Genomic DNA, 20,048 nt, shown 5'->3' on the forward strand with positions numbered 1-20,048 from the left:
TACTTGTCATGGATGCAGGATGTCAATCTTGAAGAACAGAAGCATCTACATCTACATATAGGCTACCCTACCTTCTTTACTTTTGCTCCCCTCTCTTACACGCAGTCAATTACGGGTTCCCATGTCACTCACCAACACCAAACACCGCATGGAGGATGAGGCGAAAAATTCTTATTTGAAGTTTAGCTCTCATTTGAATGACAAAAAGGAGGCCTGCTAACACACCGATAATAGAATCAATTTGCACACATTTATAGGCACCAGAAATTAAAAGTGACAGAAAATGAAAGTCTCCGAAACAAATGAAACTGCAATTCCCGACAAACCACTAATTCAAAAAGTCTGATGACAAACAACAGTGTGAACAGTTCTGTAATTTTGCTATGTGCTTCTCGTACTGTTAATGAAACAAATAAGAAAGAAAGAAAAAAGAAAGAAATAAAGTAGGCTATACGCTGAATGAAATCTGCTAACATAGAGAGAACTAGGCAGACGAGGACAGGCAGAAACTAAAAAAATAAAAAATAAAAAAGTTCAGTTTTATTTTTGAAATCTCTGAATTAATCAGCAAGTAAACTATTACATTAAAGCATATAAAAGACATCTTTTTCTTTCTGTCTCTCTCTCTGTCACACGCTCACTACACACAAGAAACAAAAGCTAATTGAATTGTACTGTTAAAAAGGTTTGAAATTTTAAGAGGGGCTCATACAGCTTTTGTTGATTTAGGTTTTGCACCATCTATCAATGGGTTCATAGGAAGAGGTTTAATCAGGTAGGAAACCCGGACAGAAAGAGGTGGGACGGGGTATTGTGTTGGTGTGAAAGCAGAACCAAAAAGGGGCGTCTTTTCACGTTTCTTTGCTTTCACCTGCTGGGATCCATTTGGTCTCTTTCAGGAAGAAAAAGGGGCGAATGCAATGAATAAAGAAAGACAGACGAGTAGCCCATAAAGGCCAATAGCTTAATCAACAGCCACTTGTAATCACCATAGTACTAAACTCGACTGTCAGCTTACTCCATCCTCGCTCATGTAGCCTAGTCAAAAACACATAATCAAACCAGGAAAAAAAGAAAAGAAAAAAAAAACCTCTCTCAGGTTTTTTGGTATTGCTTTAAGTATGTTGTGTTCAATATGTTGCAAAGCATAGGGAGAACATTTAGAAATGTTATAAAATCACTCATATCTGGGCAATTTTTCAAATTACAGTCACCCAGTCAAACAACGAGGTCATTGCGCCATCTTGGGGTGGAAGTGGGAACCATCTGCAGCTTTTTCAAATTAAAAATAATTAAAAGGTGTTATGAAATGTATAGATTATATATGTTTAGTCCACTTTATCTAATTTTGTACTCATGTTATTTATTTTTTTAAATAACTGTAGCCATATTAATAACAGACATCCTAAGCGTAAAAAAAATAGAATAAGGGATGTGAAACAAATTCAGATTTCCAACGGCAAAGAATCAGCACTGTTTTAAGGGATTATGAATGTTTTACCATTAGTTTTTCAGTATAGTCTATTACGAAAATCATTTTGGAAATAATGACCACAAGGGGGCCATCTGCAATTAAAGTCAAATCCACACAGAGGCACACATACAGCTCAAATATTATGAAAACTACATTTTAAATGATAAAAACCAACATGCTGTATAAATTTAAAAATATGCAAATCAAGTGGAATTTTTGTGGGGGGGAAATATTTCAAATGTCTTTCATTTTGAGATTATAATTAAAATTCCTTTATTTTCTGCTTCATGATTTGGAGTTTGACAGTTATCTGATGACATCATAGTTTTCCGACCTAGAGTAGCCCATAATATTTTCCTTACAAACCAAATGTTGTTGTGGTTTTTTGTTTTGTTTTCCCCAACACCTTTTAAAATGATTTACTGTACAATAATGCGTTTGCCCCCCACAACTTTCAGCGATTTGTGAATAAAATAATGCATTTTCAATAGCATATTTTTCATCTCTCAGTGTCAGTACACCCTTCTTGCCCTATCACACTGTCATTTCAACCCTCTCAAGGCTATCAGGAAAATAAAATTTTCACATGTGAAAGCCACATAAATAACACATTTAATGCTCTGTATGCCTGACCATAAGAAGCCCATTTCAAAACATACCACGGACAACATACAGACACACTCTCACAACACACACACACACACACACACGGCAGGGTCAGAAACCCAGAACATTGTGAAGACAGGTCATACATTACTCAGCCAGGTTTGTACATGCATCTATTCCTTGAGAGCGCACTGGCTATTTGAAGAGCTATGGACATGGCACTTTGATAAAAGGGTCATTCTGCAGGCTTTGCGGGGGCTGTGTACTGTGAAGGATTGGATTTTCACATGAATGCTTGCACTCTCAGGCTGCCCGTCCTCTTCTTCATCCACACTAAGATAACATTTGAATGGCAGATCTCAATTTCTGATTGCTGTCTGATTATCTATTCACCTTCAGCTATATTGACAGGGCACACTGCTATTGAGAAGTGTGTCAGAATGAGAGTGGTCAGAATTCAGATTTGGGGTACAGGAGTGTCCATATTTTCTTAGTCACTTCAGTAGTGAGGAAAAATAATTCATTGCTTATAAAAAGCAATGTAATAAATTAATCACTTAAAGGCATAGTTCATCTAAAAAAATGAAAACTCTGGCATTGTTTATTTGCCTTCATGTTGTTCCAAACCTTTATGACTTTCTTTCGTCTGAGGAAGACAAAATATATTTTGAATTAGTGTGTGTGTGCTCCACAGGAGAAAGAAGGTCATTCAGGTTTGGAACGACATGAGGGTGAGCAAATGATGACACAATTTTCAGTTTTATTGAACTGTTCCTTTAAAATAAACTGATAAATTATTATTTAGTTACAGCCTCCCATAAAATCTTACACTCAAAGAACTGAATTGTCCAATCAAATCAAGTCACCTTTATTTCTATAACGCTTTATATAATACAGATTGTGTCAAAACAGCTTTACAAAGATGCACAGGTAACTAGCAGAATCAATTATGGAAACTCAGGGACACAATTCAGATACTGCTGTAAAGACAATAGTGTGATTTTTTAGCTCAAGTCAGTTCAGTGTCGGTTTAGCTCATTGTGAAGTTAATCAGCTGTAAGCAGTTCTACAAAAGGTAGAAACACAAAAAACTAGTGTAACCAGTTTTGAAACTAAAACTAAAAGTCGGCATCGTAGTGTGGTATTGTACAGCTGGAAATGCACTGAAAACAAGAAGCAAATAGGATGCAATATTAAGCTGAGGAATCTAGACAGAGCCCAATTAGAGAGATATGGTTAGGATGGGACCTGTGGTGTGTGTGTGTGTGTGGAGGGGGTGGAACTGATGGGGGAAGGGTGCCCAATGCCAACCTGAGACATTTTGATCTCCACACTTGGATTCACAGGCATACATTACTCCACTGGCAGACTAATACGCTTCCACACACACGCATAAACACACACAATTGGTCATTGCAGGCAACATGATCTGGGTGGCAACACAGTCAACACTGTGCATGGTGTTATGACGCCATCCTGTCTAGTGCAATCGCCTTTGTCGCAATGAGGACCACAAGCCAATAGCATCCTGCTATCCTCCAAAATATGTTATGGGAATATTCGTCATGTTTCTGACAAATGCATTTTCAAAATAGTTTGGTTTTGTCAATATAACACTTCCAATGAGTCGAAGGGTACGTCTGACATAAATCGTCAACGGTTTTTCAACCTGAAATTGTAAGTAAGCTATGAATATATTACATCCCTTGATCATGGCACAGTGCCAGCCAGTCTGCAAGCAGAATAGAGATTTGATGAGGTCATGTGATTTAGTAGCTGTTTGCTTCATGGAGAGAGCTGCACTTGTCCATATTGTAGCAGCTAATATCACAACAGCCCTCCGTCGGTGTCCATGGCAACGGGCGACAGAAAATGAAAGGAGGAAATTAAATCATGCTGTCATGGGGGTGCATGCATTAATTTTGCATAAAGAGTGGATGATATGTGAACGCCTGGGCTTGCCTTTGTTCAGTGCCAGTGTCTGGTACACATCCAAATATGACAAAGCCCAAACCAAAAACTTGGGTTTAAAAGCAGTTCAAAAGAAAAATAAATACTAAATATGAATCATTGTCAGCATAAAAGTAAATCTGACTGTTGGAAAAAGGGTTCTTTCAGAGGATTTTTTTTTTTCAACAAAAGATCAATCAAATATTATGGATGTACAATATAAAAATTATAAAAAGACATCGATTTCTTTACTATTTTGTCTAAATAAAATTAAAACAAAGAAATAAAATAAAATGTTTTAAATGTGAATTTATGCATCACTTCAGTGCAAAAATGGATATTACATATTGATAAAAAATGAATAAATTTACCTTTGCTGTTATCTAACTTTATCTAAATGTAAAAATATTAAAACTGATAAATGAAACAATATATAATAAAAAAAATTTATAAATTGTCTAAAAAATAGAATTACACTGTACACTTCTGAAGAGGAATAGTATATGCACAACATTTTACAAAAGAGGTCCAAGATATTGCACTAGGTGAAGTGCTACTGGCTACACATTTACATAACAAATCAAATTTACATATTACCTTCCAGCATATTGCACTGAACATAGTGAGTTTTGGTTCTCTATAGAGTCTGTATGGTGTTAAGTTGATAAAGGCCACAACGGAACGTCTGAACGGATGTTCTCGTAACATGCATGAGCCATTACTTGTAGCCTATAGACAATCATTTTGATGGGTAACATTGACTGACATTATGCAGGTACATTTCTCTGGAAGATTTTTCAAGGGCTCTGTGTTGCAATGCTCACAGTTCAGAGCATATTGCATATAACAGAAATAAAGGGCCAATGCCACGATATTGCTCCTTCAAGATGATCCGAGCTGATACTTGTGAAAAAAGCCCCGACATACACTTTCAATACGTGCATAAAACATACTTCAGCCTGAATGCAACATAACGAGTTTATTATTTGCTCAGACCTCAACAAGGAGCCTCAGCACAATAATCTTCGACTTTTTGCCTTACATATCCGGGCGCCGAGGGACACAGTGACAGCTGTTCATCACAGCGACAGTAATACAAGACATTCCTCTCTCTCCACACCATCAATTTACCAAGCCTGGACATTGATTTATTCATAACCATCAGTATGCATCATTTGTCCAAATTACAGAGAGGAAATATTGACAGAAGATAAATAAAGATAAACTGAGGCACTGTGGACAGTGTCAGACACAGCTGATTTCTGACCAACCTGTTTCAAACAACAATACCCAAAGACATCAGCTTATAAAGTCATCTGCCAGAATACATTCGCAATTTAAGGACAAAAGCACTGACACCTTACTCATCTCCACCTGCATTAAATACCAATACAAAATGTCAAACTGTAAAATATCTTGGCTACCTAAAGCCCGCATTTCCAGGCTGAAGGCAGTGCTGACAGCAGCTATCAGCTGCTGCATGACAAACAGATCATGCAAATGACCTCTGATGGATTCAGAAGAGGGAATCTTACAGTCTACCTGTCCATACCTGTGCTATGTGGAAATGAGATTTTAATTCGACCAGACCACCTGATAACGACAAAACACTGACCGAGGGTCTGAGAAGCTGCCATCAAAGAAACATGTATATATTAGGTATCATCTCATGATCCATCACTTCACCAGTTTTCGCATCTTCCCAGCTGCCTATAAGGCAGAGCTTGGATCTCATCAATAATGCAATGAAACATCATGTTTATGCAATTCACACAATGATAGAGCACTAGTACATGATAGTGATTGTAGCCACATACAAGCATAAAACAGCCTGCGCCCACTCAAAAGCATAAAAAGCCAGTTATTTAGGTTAAAACACATATATCATCCCTCAACAACAGCAGGAGACTAGAGAGTGTAAAAAGGCAATACATACTCACCTTTTGATTCGGTTTTATGCAGGTTCTTATCGCTTCATGGTAGCACAGCACACAGGACAAATAACTGTAATGCCATGGTGATATGCAAATTAATGGATCGCGCTGAATACAAGGACATTTATTATTCATAAATCACTCATGTTTATGCAAATTAGGTTACACAGCCCTACTCAAATAGGAGGTTGGTAATTTATTCTGTCTTGCTTCATAAGCTTCTGTGGCTTTTTAAAAAAAGGCAAATGTTTGGTCTAACTAACTGCTTTTTTGTGTATAAAAAAAAAAGGAACGTCATCAACAGATTTTTATCAAAAGCTTTTATTTTTTGCGTAAAAATAAAGTCAGTCATTTAACAGTGTTTAAACATTTAAACCAAAATCGTAGGACAACCTAAGCACCTTCATAATGTAACACCCATTAATGCTGCAAAATAAAAACTGGGTAAAAAAAAAAAAAAGGGTAATGGAACCACGTGTCGAACATATGAGAATGTGTTATAACAAACACTTGGCGCCCCCATGTGGTCACCTGAGAGAGCCCGTGTTGCACCTGTCCCGTTATGATTGTGTAAACACTATTATATTTACACTACATAATCTACTAAAAACCTACAACACACTTAAGTCCCAGAATTTTATGCTTGAAAGCCGTTGTGCGTTCCTAGGGCAACAGATCTTCTCAAAACAGTGTTAACCTCTTTTTCAAATTGATGCAGAAGTTTAAAGTCGCAGAATCCTCTGTACAATAACCCGGTAGCCAGTGTTTTCATAGCCTCCTTCATTTGCCACAGTGACGGTACAGTGACCGTGTGTAAATCACCGCTGAGCTCAGCCGTGACCACTGTCGGTTCGAGTTTCGGAATGTCCAGATCCGTTAGTTCGTCGCTTTCATCGCTAGACTGGTCCGTTATGCTCTCGTCAGATTGTTGGGTAACTTGATCAGACGCACTTCTGTCCTCCGTTTGGTCGCTTTGTGGATTTTCTGAACACTGTTCGAACTGGAACATCTCTCGTACAACTTTCTCACGGGGTTTAAATCGGTTGAGCCAGTCTGCGCTTGCACGAAAGTTACCGAACCCCATCATCCTAGCCAACCGAGTCGCTTCTGAATGAATCATTTGATCTGTAATACTACCGTTCTCTCGAGAATGATCGATCCATCTCCAAAGCGCGGCTTCAAGCTGTCGCGTCTTTGTAGATGTGAAATCCATCCTTGGTACCAATTGTGCCACCGTCTTATAATCAGAAGATCGATTATTTCGGCCGATCCGGAACATCGCTCGTACGATTCCTTCTCGTGTTTTAAAGCGGCTGAACCACTCTGTGTTCGCTCTGAAGTTACGGAAACCCACAGTCTTGGCCAACCGAGCCGCTTTTGAACGAATCGTCGATTCATCTACGCTGATGCCGCTCTCACAAGAATGATCGATCCATCGCCACAGTGCAGCTTCGATTCGATGCGTCTTTTTGGCTGTAAGGTTGCTTTTAGGCTCCGCCGCTTTGTTATCCTTACCGGATTTGGGCTCTTTTGGTGCGTCTCCCGTTTTTCGGTCGACCTGGAACATCTTTCGTATTACTGTCTCCCGTGTTTTGAAGCGTGCCAACCATTCTGTGCTCGCACTGAAATTACAGAGGCCCATTTCTGTAGCCACCAGAGTCGCTTTTTTACGAATCGTTGAATCATCTACTGCAATTCCGTTCTCACGAGAAGTATCGATCCACCTCCAGAGTGTAGCTTCTACTCGAGGCGTCTTGCGAGATGGAAAGACAGTCCTGGGAAGGTTAGACTTGGCATTTTTAATATTCCTTTTCCGGAGCCAGATACAAAGCAGCGGCCCTGAGATGTTTAGCAGACGCGCTGCAGCTCTTTGGGACATTGGAGGAAGCTGGTCATATTTCTCGAGTATACGCTTTCTTTCCTCAATTGATCTGCGGAAATATTTCCTCGTGGCCATGTTTATGTTCTCTCAGAAGCGATGGAGATTTGAACTCTGGCGGTGATTCTTTTAAGTTGGATCTTCTCAGTGAATCAGTTGAACCGGTTCGGTCAGAATGATTCGGACATGAATCAGACTTAATCGAGCAGTGCTGAAATTTTACAAATAAAACTTAAATGTGTGTATGGCGTGACTATATGAGAGTTATATTAACACGAATACGAATCATTCACTGTTTATAATTTAATTTGTTCCAATTCAGTTATTACAACAATTATTAATGTCTTAAAAACTAAACTCATTAAGAAACGAAATATGATTTGAAAAAAGACCTTTATAAAACGATGCATTGTGTGGTTATAAATGGCTCTAACTGGTCGTTTTAGCGGGTGGGAAGAAGATAAGCCTTGGCACATACTCTGGTTCTGGAAGGCCACTGTCCTACAGAGATCCAAACAAGTTCCAAAACGCCTGACTGGACGTTTCTAGTAATCCTGGAGACCTTGATTAGCTGGTTCAGGTGTGTTTAATTAAGGTTGGAGCTAAACTGAACTAAATTTGACACCCCTAGTGCATGAAGTAAAACAATTGCTGAATTGTTTGTATGATCTGGATCTTTAAAACAAACTATTCTAAAGAGCCGATTCACAGAAATGAGTCAGACTCGTGAGTGGGGAACACAATCGACATCATCCAAAAGCGACTAAAAGGTGTCGTGAATCGTACGCGACGCGTTCTCGCGCATGTCTACTGTTGAAACCTTGGTTGAAACAAAGATCAATAGCTAAATCTTTTAAACCCATTTAATATTTGTACGACCATCCTTGATACACAGACGGAGCGTCACAGTGTGCCCAAGAGGGGTGAGACAGAAATATTTCATCCTTAAAATAAACTATATTTTTAATTAAATCTGAAAAAAATTGCCTTAACTGCCTCGGCAGTGCACTGCACTAACTTAAATACTAGTGATTCTTAAATATATGTAGACTTTATTATGTGTAACGTTATATCATAACGTCATATTATATCTATCATAACTCGTCTGCTACCTATTGGACTTGTGCACGAGAGCTGCGGTTTGTCAGAATGCACGTATCTGGTGTGTAATCAATAGTTGTATTGTTCTGTCCACAGCTTTATATTCAACATGTATCACAACAGCTCTCAGAAGAAATTCTGGATTTACGATAAAGAGGAATCCTTAGATAAATTAAGACTAGAAGCTAATCGGAAGGTCTGCTCAAAAGGCTTGTCCAGTGGGAAGGTAAGTGACAACTGCAGGAATTCTCTTTATACGCTTATTTTACATGCAAGTCTACAAAATATTCTATCTATCTATCTATCCACAAATCACAATAATCCAGCCATTTATAGTGTTAACAGCATAAACATCAATCATACTTAGACTTCATCTGTTTTTCAGCCTGGAATAAATGAATCCATGTTTCTTGATGAACAAGAAGAGAAAGTGCTCTTCAGACACTATGAGAAGAGATTGCTAGACTTCTGTGCCATATTCAAGCCTGCTATGCCTAAATCTGTTGTGGTAATAAATGTCACTTTTATTAGTTAAAGATGGGATCATCTAGTGTGCCGTTCTGACTTTTTGTATTTTAAAACCAGTATATATTTCTCAGGGCACAGCTTGTATGTATTTTCGAAGATTCTATTTGAACAACTCTTTGATGGAGTATCACCCTCGGACGATAATGTAAGTGTACTGTTGAAGGAGTTGTAAGATCATGACTTATTTGAGATTTTTCATTTCTGACCTTCATGCCCCACTTTTGCAGGTTGACAAGTGCGTATCTCTCCTGTAAAGTGGATGAGTTTAATGTGTCCAGCACTCAGTTTGTGGGGAACCTCCAGGAGAGCTCAGCAGGACAGGAGAGGGCTCTAGAACAGATTCTGGAGTATGAGCTGCTTCTTATCCAGCAGCTTAATTTTCATCTGGTTGTTCACAATCCTTATCGGCCCTTGGAGGGCTTCCTGATTGACCTGAAGGTGAGTCTAAAGCCTGGTTGTAGACAGTCCCACCCCAAATGCATGCCCTTGGTTGGGGCTGCTCAAACATTTTTAAAATTTGCTAACTGTAGATTAAGTGAATTGAAGTGCATGGTTTCTGTATTCTCAGACCAGATACCCATTGTTAGAGAACCCAGAGATGCTGAGAAAGAGTGCAGAAGACTTTCTCAACAGAGCAGCAATGACAGATGCTGGACTCCTCTTTTCTCCGTCTCAGATCGCCCTTACCGCCGTCCTTAACGGTGCTGCACGTGCTGGCCTCAAGATGGAGGCGTAGGTTTCTCCTTCAGCATTCAGAGATTCGAACAGTTGAGACGGCAGTATGTTAAAAAGTATTTTCTTTGACATTTACAGATATTTGACCGGATGCATGGGGCTTAAGGAGGATAAAGAGACCCTCTCAAAGATGTATGAGTCTATGAGACGTAAGTATTTTTCTTGTTTTTTTTTTAACTGTTAAAATGTCACTAGATAAGAGATGAATAACTTCATAAAAGGTCTCAGATATTCAGTGGGTAAATCTGATAAACTTCATCAAAGTTATTTTATGAGCGGTTTATCTCCTAAAAGATCAATTTTGCTATGAAATGCCATTTTGAAGACTAAAGAAGACCGAATATGACCGAATTTATATTTCTAATCACCTTAAAAACCTTTTGATCTAAAGACTTGAATGGCCAACAGACTCTGTGACAGTTCGTGTGAGACTGGAGTAATGGCTGCTAAAAATTCACTGGAATTAATTACATTATCAAGTATATTAAATTAATTTATTGTAAATATTTTATTTAAAGTATTACTATTTTTTGATTCAATAATTGCAGCCTTGGTGAGTGACTTCTTTCAAAACTATAGAAGAAAAAAAACGTACCAATGTAGTGCATATCCATACATCAGAAGTTTTGATTTGCTCTTGTTGTGCATAATAGGAACTTATTGGGCAAACCAGTTATTTGGAAGCTTGCTGTGTTAAGGACAACTTTGGTCATCAAAGATTTTGCTATTGGTTCATTAAGGATATAAATCTACCATGTGGACCATGATATTGTGTCTGTTTTCATTATAGGAATAACAAGTCTTGTTAAAGCATACGAGCTTCCCAAATCTGAGGAGGTCAATACCTGCAAACAGAAACTGGAAAGGATTCATGCTCAATTTGCTACAAACTTGTGAGTATTTGTTGGAAATTATAAAATCAATGGCATGGCCCTTACAGTTCTAATCAGATCAGTCTGTTTAAAAAGCACACAAAACTAATCATACTAAGAGTTTTATTCAGCCAGGTTAGTAACTTGGTGTTTTGTATCTAAGATGCAAAAGTCGTGGGTTTTGAGTATAAAATAGAAAAATAAAAATACATGAGCTACCTAAAATAAAAAAAATAATTAAAAAAAAGTAAATCTGCATCATGCTTTTCATAGATTTGCTGGGTCATAAAATGCAGCTAAATATACTGTACCGAATCCCCTACATCAGCTGTAGATGAAAACAGGGAATGAGTACAAAGTGAGCCGTTTCAAGTCAGTTGTAGCGAATATACACCTTCATACACTAACATGAATGCATTACCATGTTTTTATGACAGCACAATGGTTAAAAGCAGTTTTTTGGACATGTACCATGGTAGTCATTCATTACAATGATGTATATCAGAGTACCATGGTATTTCCATCAGTCATCTCCACTGTACAATGGTACCACCACAGTACTTTCTTTGTGAGGGAGTCAGCGAGTACAGGACAATGCAACTACTTGTCAAATCGAGCAAACAAAAGGACATTATAGAATCCTAATAAATTGGTGATACATTTTGAAGTTTTACATAATAATACACATCAAGAAACAGCCAAATTAACTCCTCAAGCGAGTTTGATAAACATGAAAAGACTGATATAATAAAATATAGTTTTACAGTCAGTAGGTCTTGATGCTCGACTTGTTTGTGATATGAAATAAACCAGGAAGCTCATAATCTACTTGGCCCATTCTAGGGAAAAGCTTTCAAATTAATTTGAGCTCGAGATAGTGCCATTGTAGGTTAGGTGGAAGAACAGGGGCAGGTTATTAAAAGTGGACACATGCTCCAGCCTCGTGTAATCTATCCTCCAAAATTGAATCGGTCTCACTGATCTGCTCATGTATCACATACAAACACCGGGTTGGAGATAAAAGCCAGGATGCAGCATCTTGTCAAGCGAAGCGGCTCAGAAGGTAAGATAGGATATCTGTAGGATCTAAGCCTACCTCTATCTGAAACCGCAGTCGAAAACAGGAAGAGGTTGTGCGGTAGTATTGAGTGTAGACGGTTTCTTAAGGCTTGCATCATTAGTGCATCTCGCTTCCCTGATGGTCAAGAGCAATGCAGTGCCAAAGTTCTTGATGCCAGTCTAGCGCTCGCGGCTCCCAGGTCGGTTACACCAGTGGTATCAATCGAAGTCGGACAGATCCAAGTTGATTTTGCAGATGTCTCCATGAGGGTTTCAAGTCGACAAGCGTTTCAGATGTATGCTTCATTTTGGTTCTTCTGTTGAAGATTCGTGATTTTCAGTGTAGGAAGGTCCAAGAGATCATTTCGACAGAAATAATATCTCTAACCATCTCTTTGATGGCTCAATGTGAATTCAAGTTTTGAATCTGTTGCTTTGAGATGGAGATTGGCAGTGTGTTGCCTAACTAGAGTGAGAGCATCCACCTTCTTCATTTGGCTTGCTGTTTTTGCTACCAATCTTTTCTTTCAGAGGATCTGGATAGTGGTTGCTACAGCCATAAAGGTACATTCAGTTCTGCAAAATAAAGACAAAATTAGGCACGGTGACCTTTCAGGATTAAGTCTTGAGGGATTGATGGTAAGCCATGAGAAATTTCAAGCACTTTCAGAAGACTATGGCATTGCAATGCCTACATGCTATAGCTCAGCTTGTTCTTCACCCTATTTAGACACAGGATTTCTAGCTCACAACAGTTATAAAAGTCTGTGGAATCCATTTCTTTTGAGGCTGCGGTTAAACAACAACCTGACACGGACAAGAACTACATATGATCTATAACTACACAGTTTTGAGCTACATTGATGCACTAGTTTACATGCTTTGTGTGTGAGATTGATGGGTCACCAGGGCTCGAAATTAACTTTTTTACTTGGTAGCACTGGTGCTCCCAACTTCAAAAAGTTAGGAGCACCACCAAAAATTTAGGAGCACTACCAAAGACAGTTACTAAATGAATGTAGTCTTCAGATGATAACAGTTTATGGTTCGGATGCTTTCCTCTGTCCATGTCCTTCAGGAAAATAAAACATGGATATGAAGATGATGATCACGTCGTGAAAAGGCAGATGGTGGTTGAGGAAGTAAGTTTATTTGAAGATTATTTGTTCCTCAAATGCACATCCTCTGGCTACTGCTTGAAGCTTATGGATTTTCTGTTTTGCAGGAGTGGACTGATGAGGATTTGGATGCATTGTGACAATGAAATTGCTTTTAAATTGGCAACATCCTCTGAACGGGTTGAGTGATTGCTTTTGACACTTGCCATAACTGAGAGAGGATGCACTTCTCAAACTGGATTGTAAATATTTCAGCAAAATGTCATCTAAAGCTTTTTCTTCTGTGAAAATAAAACCTTATTTTTTTATTATTAATATAATTGTTGGGTTATTGTATTAACACAATATTACCACAAGCATGGAGCATTTACGCTGCTTTTTAAAAAAAAAAAATAAATGCTTGTCAGCAAGGATGCATTACATTGATCAAAAGTGACAGTAAAGACATTTGTTACAAATGATTTATGTTGACTATACTGTTCTTCTGAACTTTTCATCAAAGAATCCTGAAAAAAGTATCACAGGTTCCACATAAATATTACGCAGCACAACTGCTTTTAACTGATAATGACCAGTGTTGGGGAAAGTTACTTTTAAAAGTAATTCATTACAATATCACACTGATAATGACTACATTTACATGGATATCAGTAATCTAATTATTTACCTTATTCTAAATAAGACAAGATTATGGTGTTTACATGAGTTGATTTTAGAATATTCCTTTCATGTTCCCGTTTTACATGTTATAGTACATAGTTCAATGTGACACTGAAGACTTGAGAGGACATCTGAGGAATAAAAACATTATAAAATGTATTAAAATAGAGAAGTTATTTTAAATTGTAATCATTTCACAATATTAGATTGTTTTTTATTAACGTCTTTCAAAAATGCTATTAAAAATCTTACCGACCCCAAGCTTTTGAATGGTAGTTAAAATCTACAGGATGAGCATAAACTGCCAGCAACTTCAATCACTGCTGTAACACTTGTACTTTTTTCAGCCTTCAAGTAGTCATTCAACAGATTACAGTACACGCATTAGATTACAGGGTCAGTCTCCCTACAGAAAAGCGGGGTTAAAGGGATGTTCTGGGTTTATGCTCAAGTGACACATCACAGATGCCGTTGATAACCATAATAATGGTTCTTTATTCAAAATCAAGAACTGAAAACAGACAAACACTAGAATATTTTTAGAGGAGCACAACAGCCGTCTTGTTATTTTCAAAAGCTGTTTTCACGAGCTGATCTGAGACAGTCAGTACTTTATAAAACATGTTTAATAAGTGCATGCATTCCTGATACAATCTTTACTATTATAGATTTTACTGCTGTAAACATTTTTTTACCTTAAACTTTTCTCCCGAGAACATGTCTGGCTTTGAATTTGTCTCAGGGAAGACCAATCAAACATATTGTACAATATGGAAAACAAATCAGGTTACCTCAAATTATATACTCATGATTCCAGCAAGAGAATTTATTGTTTTGATATAAAATAATCATACTCTCTGAGGATGATAAAAAGAAAAACAAAATCCAGTCTACAGCACAAATCGAACTAAATGGAACAGGGAAAAGGACAAAGAACACTAGTCTGAGCACATTTGTCATATTCATAGCCATGTAAATCAGTTACAAATTACAGTATAAAAAGCATTTTAGCTCATAATCCAGTTATAGAGAAGAATCGTTGCGGCCTTGTGTCCGTTCAGTTTCAGATCAAGCAGATGAAGAGATACACTTTGGCAACCTGTATTTAAAAAACATCATTCTGTCGACTTGATGGGTCATTTGTTCGACCCGTCTGTTAGATTGATATGTACCCAAGATACGGAGAGCAGTCAAACCGAACGATCTGGTCGTGTGATTAGAAAGTCATTGGTGTTGGACTTGGCAGTCCAGCCGTTTTGTTTTCTGCCGTAGTTTGCATAGTTCTCGTGGCACAGACAATGAGGCGGAGGAAAAGGTAGGATGGAAGATATGGGGAGGGTGGGAGTTGGCATGGGGATGAGGGTGGAGCATGCTGGGGTCCCATTGGCTACTCCATGGAGACGGAGACAAACTGACAGACAAAATGACGGAGGAGGAACTACCTGTTGCTGTTGGACATGGCATAGTGCGCCTGTTTCTGCTGGAGGAGCTCAGTGATGGCCAGCAGCTTTTTCAGCACATGCTGTGAAGAACAGAAAGAGCCAACAAACAATGATTGCATTATAATCTTCACCTGCTAGGTTAAAAAAAAATACAGTACCTATACAGCACACTGTTCTGCAGCAGCGTCTCTAAACAGTGCTGTTATTACCTCGCTAGTGAGAAATGTCATGTGTAGCCTTTAAGTTGCTACACTATATAGGCTAACTGATAAATCATCAGGGCAGCGCTGACAACACCTTTTTGTGCAAACTGCGTGACCGTAGTGTGCATGTGCGAGCACGTGTGATTGCAGTAATTCCTGTGTGCTGTATAGGGAAAAATAATGCACACCCAAGGTGTAACATCACCACCTCGGGTGTGCATTATTTTTCTAATAATTCAACGGCCCGGAGTCAATTATTCCACATATACTACGGTTAATTATTCCTTACGTAATTGCACTTATTTTTCATAATACTTGAAGCGATTAATCGCGATTAATCGTTTGACAGCACTAAATATAATATAATAAAAACAAATTAAAGCATTTAAACTGACCGAATAGAATAGAAAACAAAGCCTTTAAAATTAGATCTGTAAGCTAAATATTTTGAAAAAATGTGAACGTGAATTCTTATATAGTTATCCAAACATCCCTATGTAGTAGAGTTTGCACACTACTACACCTGTTGTGTGTGCACATGCTACTCTTTCTATGAAACCATAAACTGCATTCACAGGTTCTTAATCTATAGCGTGCCAACTCTATAGCGGTTTGTGTGTGTCCTGTGCATGGCATATTATTTCTTCTGTGCAGTAGCTTAGAGGGAATATTGTAGCCATGCTAGTTTTGTGTCTCTGAAGACATTCTGCATTTCTTTCATCTTTTGAAATAAAACAATTTCAGCTAAAAGCAATACTATATGATAAGTAACTGTGTAATAAGCATGGTAACGAACAGTCAGTTCATACATTCGTGTCAGTGTCCTGATCACTCTGTCAGGGTTTGTTTTGCCCTAATGACCGGCTGAATGCATATTATGTCTATATATATGTCCCACCATCATGTATCACAAGAGAGACACATACCTGCTGTGCTCCTCTCTCATTGCTGAGGGTGCGGAGTTCGTCAGAATGACTAGCACAGAGCTCATGCAGGGCAGCAAGGTCACGGGACAAATCAGTCCTAAAGTGCTCGGTAGATTCCGGGAGATCAGGAACATTCTGGAGAAACAGCACAGAGAGAATGTTATAGGAAAGCTACTTCACACAGAGCTCATAAACTGAGCCGCAGGCAACCCATGCTGCTTTAAAAATGGATACAGTGCAGTTTACCCCCAGCTCATCCAGAAACATGATCATCCTTTGTTTGTTGTTCTTGATGAAAGGATTCACCCCCTCCATGTAGGGCTCCTGCAACACAAACACATCACGACAAATGCATCTCAACATTAGCATTCACAGGACTCTTTGACGTCTATTCAGTGTAACTCATTTTCTAACACAGCGTGAAAATCCATACACCTTAGCACCGAATTCCACCAGGTTGGCCAAGTTCTGCACAGACTTTGCTACCAGGGTAAGCGTTCGACCTGCTGTAGAGGATGGAGGGTCTGCAAAGACAAGACACATTTTCATTACAGTTAATATCAGACTAAACAAGTTGAGGTACCAATGTTCATTTCATTTTGTACACTTTTTTTAGACATGGCTTTTACACAATAAAAGTTCTTAAAATTCAATATTTTTTATGTCATGTCACATTAGTTATGGTTTGGTAATGTAGTCTGTTGTTAATTAACTTGTCAACCTCTATATAGTCTTTTGAAATCTATGTTTTTAGAATTCTGTTGTGAACAGAAAATAAACAAAAAAGAAGAAAAAAACACTAAATTTTTGATAAATTGCTGAATAAAAGTAATGAAGAAAAAAACAAACAAACATTTGAACCTAAAAATCTAAAAATGACAATATATTTGTAAAAACTACATTTTTTAAATTCTTTTGTGAACATAAAATTAAAAAACTACATTTTTTAAATAAAATTCTATAAATAAAATTGATAAATTGAATGCATCCTTCCTTAAAGTACTGAAAAACGTTTGAACAAAAATAAATCTCAAAATACATAAACATCAATAAATTTGAACACTTCTAAACAACTTTATATATACTTAAATCTGATATCCAGAAGTAAGACACTGAGTATACTTAAAGGGGTCATATGATGCGATTTCAAGTTTTCCTTTCTCTTTGGAGTGTTACAAGCTCTTGGTGCATAAAGAAGATCTGTAAAGTTGCAAAGACTAAAGTCTCAAATCCAAAGAGATATTCTTTATAAAAGTTAAGAGTCAGCCACGCCTACCTAAAACGGCTCGTTGCGTGTGTTGTGAGTGGGCACGGCTCCGGCGCAGATGAATCTAATGTTCTGAAGAGTATGTGTGGCAGTCAGTCACTGCACCGGTGTGGATATTTACTGTACTTCGCAATCACAGATTCTAGCCTACGTCTTGGAATATGACCCAAATAAGTATTTTCACCGTATATTTCCATCTGAACAAGCAAGTAACAAGTCTGCCACGTTTGTTCTGACCAACTGAGGAAAAAAGCATTACCATAAATCTCGCTAGCAATGGTGATTAAATCTAAAAATCGGTTAGCTCATATCACATCAAACTGTTCAAATGATTATTATTGTTATACTTTATTCTCAAACGATTAATGTTAACAACATCAGCATTGGTGACTATGAGTAGTGTGTATTAGCGTGTAGATTTCAATTTCTGCACAGTCTAATCTAATTGTCATACTCTTCGAATTTCATATTAAGAAAGTCTTTTAACCCAAAAAGCTAATTATGCTCCCTTTAAAATAAAATAATTTCTTTAAAATACAAATCTTTGTAATCCCAGGCTATCTGTAATCAGAAGCACATTTATAACTGGAATATAATTTAATTTCATTCACATGTGTTGCATAATCACATAATCCTTTATGGATTACAATCCGCCATCAAAATGATACATTTAATTATTCTGGCTGCTGTGAGAAAAGGCTATAAACGATCCGCCACCTGCAGGATCCTCACATGCGATAGCCTACTAGCCGGGACAACTTCTTTATGTTTACAGACGTGACGTAATGACGCAGTAACATGCTCCAATTTCCCGCGAAAACCTACCCGTACCACTCAAATGAGAAAACATTATTATAAGATAACCGTTGTGAATCGGGCGATAGTTTTGAACATTGGCTGGTTATGTACTTGCTCAAATATTGATTTCGGATCATTTTTAACCAAAAAAAGTTACGGACTGCAGCGTTAAGTATTAACTTCCTTTACAACTTAACAAATAAATGTTTCTTTATCCTTGACAAACACTGGCAATTTACTGCAGTGTTATTTTTGTCTTGCATTTATCCAACAGTATATGTAGATTGCTTTCAAATTAAATTACAATTTTATTAAAATTAATTAAAAATACATTACTATTCATTACATTTGTATGCTCTTATGATCTGACATTTTTGTTAGGAAGATTTTTAAAACCCTTCATTAACAAAAAAACTTTTTTTCCCCAAATATTTTATTCCAACTAATATAAAATGTACAACAAATCCACTTTCGTATAAAAATGCAAAAGGCTGTTGACTTTGCCTCACTATGACATGTTTATGCCTTTTACACATTTGGACCGTTAAGTGCTCTTCTATCAGACTGAAGCTCTAACAGGTGCAGAATGAAATATTTGAGTGGGTACTTGACCTAAGTATGTTGAATCTTAAAAAAAAGTGCTTGTGTGCAAGCTGTGCACTCACCAGCAATGATGTTGAACATTCTGGGGTTGAGAATGGCAGGGCAGATGAGCCTTAGGAAGACAAAACCACTGGAGGACAGAGACAAACACATTTTGGCACTTTGCAAGATGTTGCTCTGTAAACACATGCAAATGTAGCTTGACAATGTGTTACCTCACAACTCGGGTTCTCATTGTAGTGTTGGTAGGCCATTTCTGCTGCACAGACTTCTGAAGACAGCCATAAATGTACCTCAGGGTCCTTAGACAAGGAGGAAACAGACAAACTATGAATACTAAGGCTGTATAAACAGCGTTGTACCATAAAGAAGTGTATAATCAATTCAGCACAATATGGACAGGAAGATAATATAGTGGGGATGCACTGATATAAAAATCTGGTCTTTATGATAAGCTGATATTATTTTCTTATAATAATTATTCTGTTAAGCGGATATTATTTTGTAATGGCTGATGACCAATAATAAGCTAATGTTACAAATGTATACTACTATGCCTAAAATTAAAAAAAACATATAATATTCAAGTATATTTAATTATATTATTGTTTTCTTTTTTTGGAAAGAAATTAATTATTTTATTCAGAAAGGATGCATTAATTTTAACAGAAGTGTCAGTAAAGAAATGTAAGTTACACAAGATTTCTATTTCAAATAAATGCAAAAAACTGTTTTCAACATTGATATGTAATTTGAGCTCCAAATCAGCATATTAGAATGATTTCTGAAGGATCATGTGGCACTGGAGTAATACTGGAGTTATGGCTTCTGAAAATTTAGCTTAGCCATAACAGGAATAATCTACATTAAGATATATTGAAACAGAAACAGTT

The 20,048-nt window shown here is 37.5% G+C and overlaps 3 protein-coding genes across 4 annotated transcripts in view; 1 reads left to right on the top strand and 2 right to left on the bottom strand.

The window, feature by feature from the left end:
* Window positions 1-6,446: 6,446 nt before the first annotated feature.
* Window positions 6,447-8,338, bottom strand: LOC107720189 (uncharacterized). Of its 2 annotated transcripts, none has more exons than XM_016527829.1 (2): window positions 8,322-8,338; window positions 6,447-8,054 (listed from the first exon to the last, which is right to left on the bottom strand). In XM_016527829.1, exon 2 carries the CDS (start codon window positions 7,919-7,921, stop codon window positions 6,602-6,604), a length of 1,320 nt encoding a protein of 439 aa, XP_016383315.1. In that variant the 5' UTR covers window positions 7,922-8,054; window positions 8,322-8,338; the 3' UTR covers window positions 6,447-6,601. The 2 variants fall into 2 exon arrangements, with proteins under 2 accessions (XP_016383315.1, XP_016383314.1); XM_016527828.1 differs by lacking the exon at window positions 8,322-8,338 and adding an exon at window positions 8,236-8,315.
* Window positions 8,339-8,503: 165 nt separating this feature from the next.
* On the top strand, window positions 8,504-13,623 carry LOC107720191 (cyclin-H-like). The gene is made up of 10 exons (XM_016527830.1): window positions 8,504-8,766; window positions 9,041-9,170; window positions 9,330-9,452; window positions 9,544-9,617; window positions 9,700-9,910; window positions 10,041-10,204; window positions 10,286-10,356; window positions 10,998-11,100; window positions 13,217-13,280; window positions 13,364-13,623. The coding sequence occupies exons 2-10, from the start codon at window positions 9,054-9,056 to the stop codon at window positions 13,394-13,396; spliced, it is 960 nt and encodes a 319-aa protein (XP_016383316.1). The 5' UTR covers window positions 8,504-8,766; window positions 9,041-9,053; the 3' UTR covers window positions 13,397-13,623.
* Window positions 13,624-14,451: 828 nt separating this feature from the next.
* rasa1a (RAS p21 protein activator (GTPase activating protein) 1a) overlaps window positions 14,452-20,048 on the bottom strand; it is a 50,064-nt gene continuing 44,467 nt past the window's right edge. The window contains exons 20-25 of the mRNA XM_016527831.1: window positions 19,371-19,457; window positions 19,218-19,285; window positions 16,923-17,011; window positions 16,734-16,811; window positions 16,488-16,622; window positions 14,452-15,438 (exon numbers count right to left, since the gene is read on the bottom strand). Coding sequence (XP_016383317.1) covers window positions 15,355-15,438; window positions 16,488-16,622; window positions 16,734-16,811; window positions 16,923-17,011; window positions 19,218-19,285; window positions 19,371-19,457 — 541 coding nt within the window. The 3' untranslated portion in view covers window positions 14,452-15,354. The remainder of the gene's footprint in view (window positions 15,439-16,487; window positions 16,623-16,733; window positions 16,812-16,922; window positions 17,012-19,217; window positions 19,286-19,370; window positions 19,458-20,048) is intronic.

Source organism: Sinocyclocheilus rhinocerous, unplaced genomic scaffold, assembly GCF_001515625.1.
Source record: "Sinocyclocheilus rhinocerous isolate Xijiao unplaced genomic scaffold, SAMN03320098_v1.1 scaffold62, whole genome shotgun sequence".
NCBI classification, from domain to species: domain Eukaryota; kingdom Metazoa; phylum Chordata; class Actinopteri; order Cypriniformes; family Cyprinidae; genus Sinocyclocheilus; species Sinocyclocheilus rhinocerous.

What these genes read in the sequence shown, in the direction of transcription:
- LOC107720189 (XM_016527829.1), bottom strand. Translation starts at nt 7,921, where the DNA reads ATGGCCACGAGGAAATATTTCCGCAGATCAATTGAGGAAAGAAAGCGT.
- LOC107720191 (XM_016527830.1), top strand. Translation starts at nt 9,054, where the DNA reads ATGTATCACAACAGCTCTCAGAAGAAATTCTGGATTTACGATAAAGAG. An exon ending in CTATGCCTAAATCTGTTGTG is followed by an intron (nt 9,453 to 9,543) that starts GTAATAAATGTC and finishes TATATTTCTCAG; the next exon opens with GGCACAGCTTGTATGTATTT. An exon ending in GGCAGATGGTGGTTGAGGAA is followed by an intron (nt 13,281 to 13,363) that starts GTAAGTTTATTT and finishes TCTGTTTTGCAG; the next exon opens with GAGTGGACTGATGAGGATTT.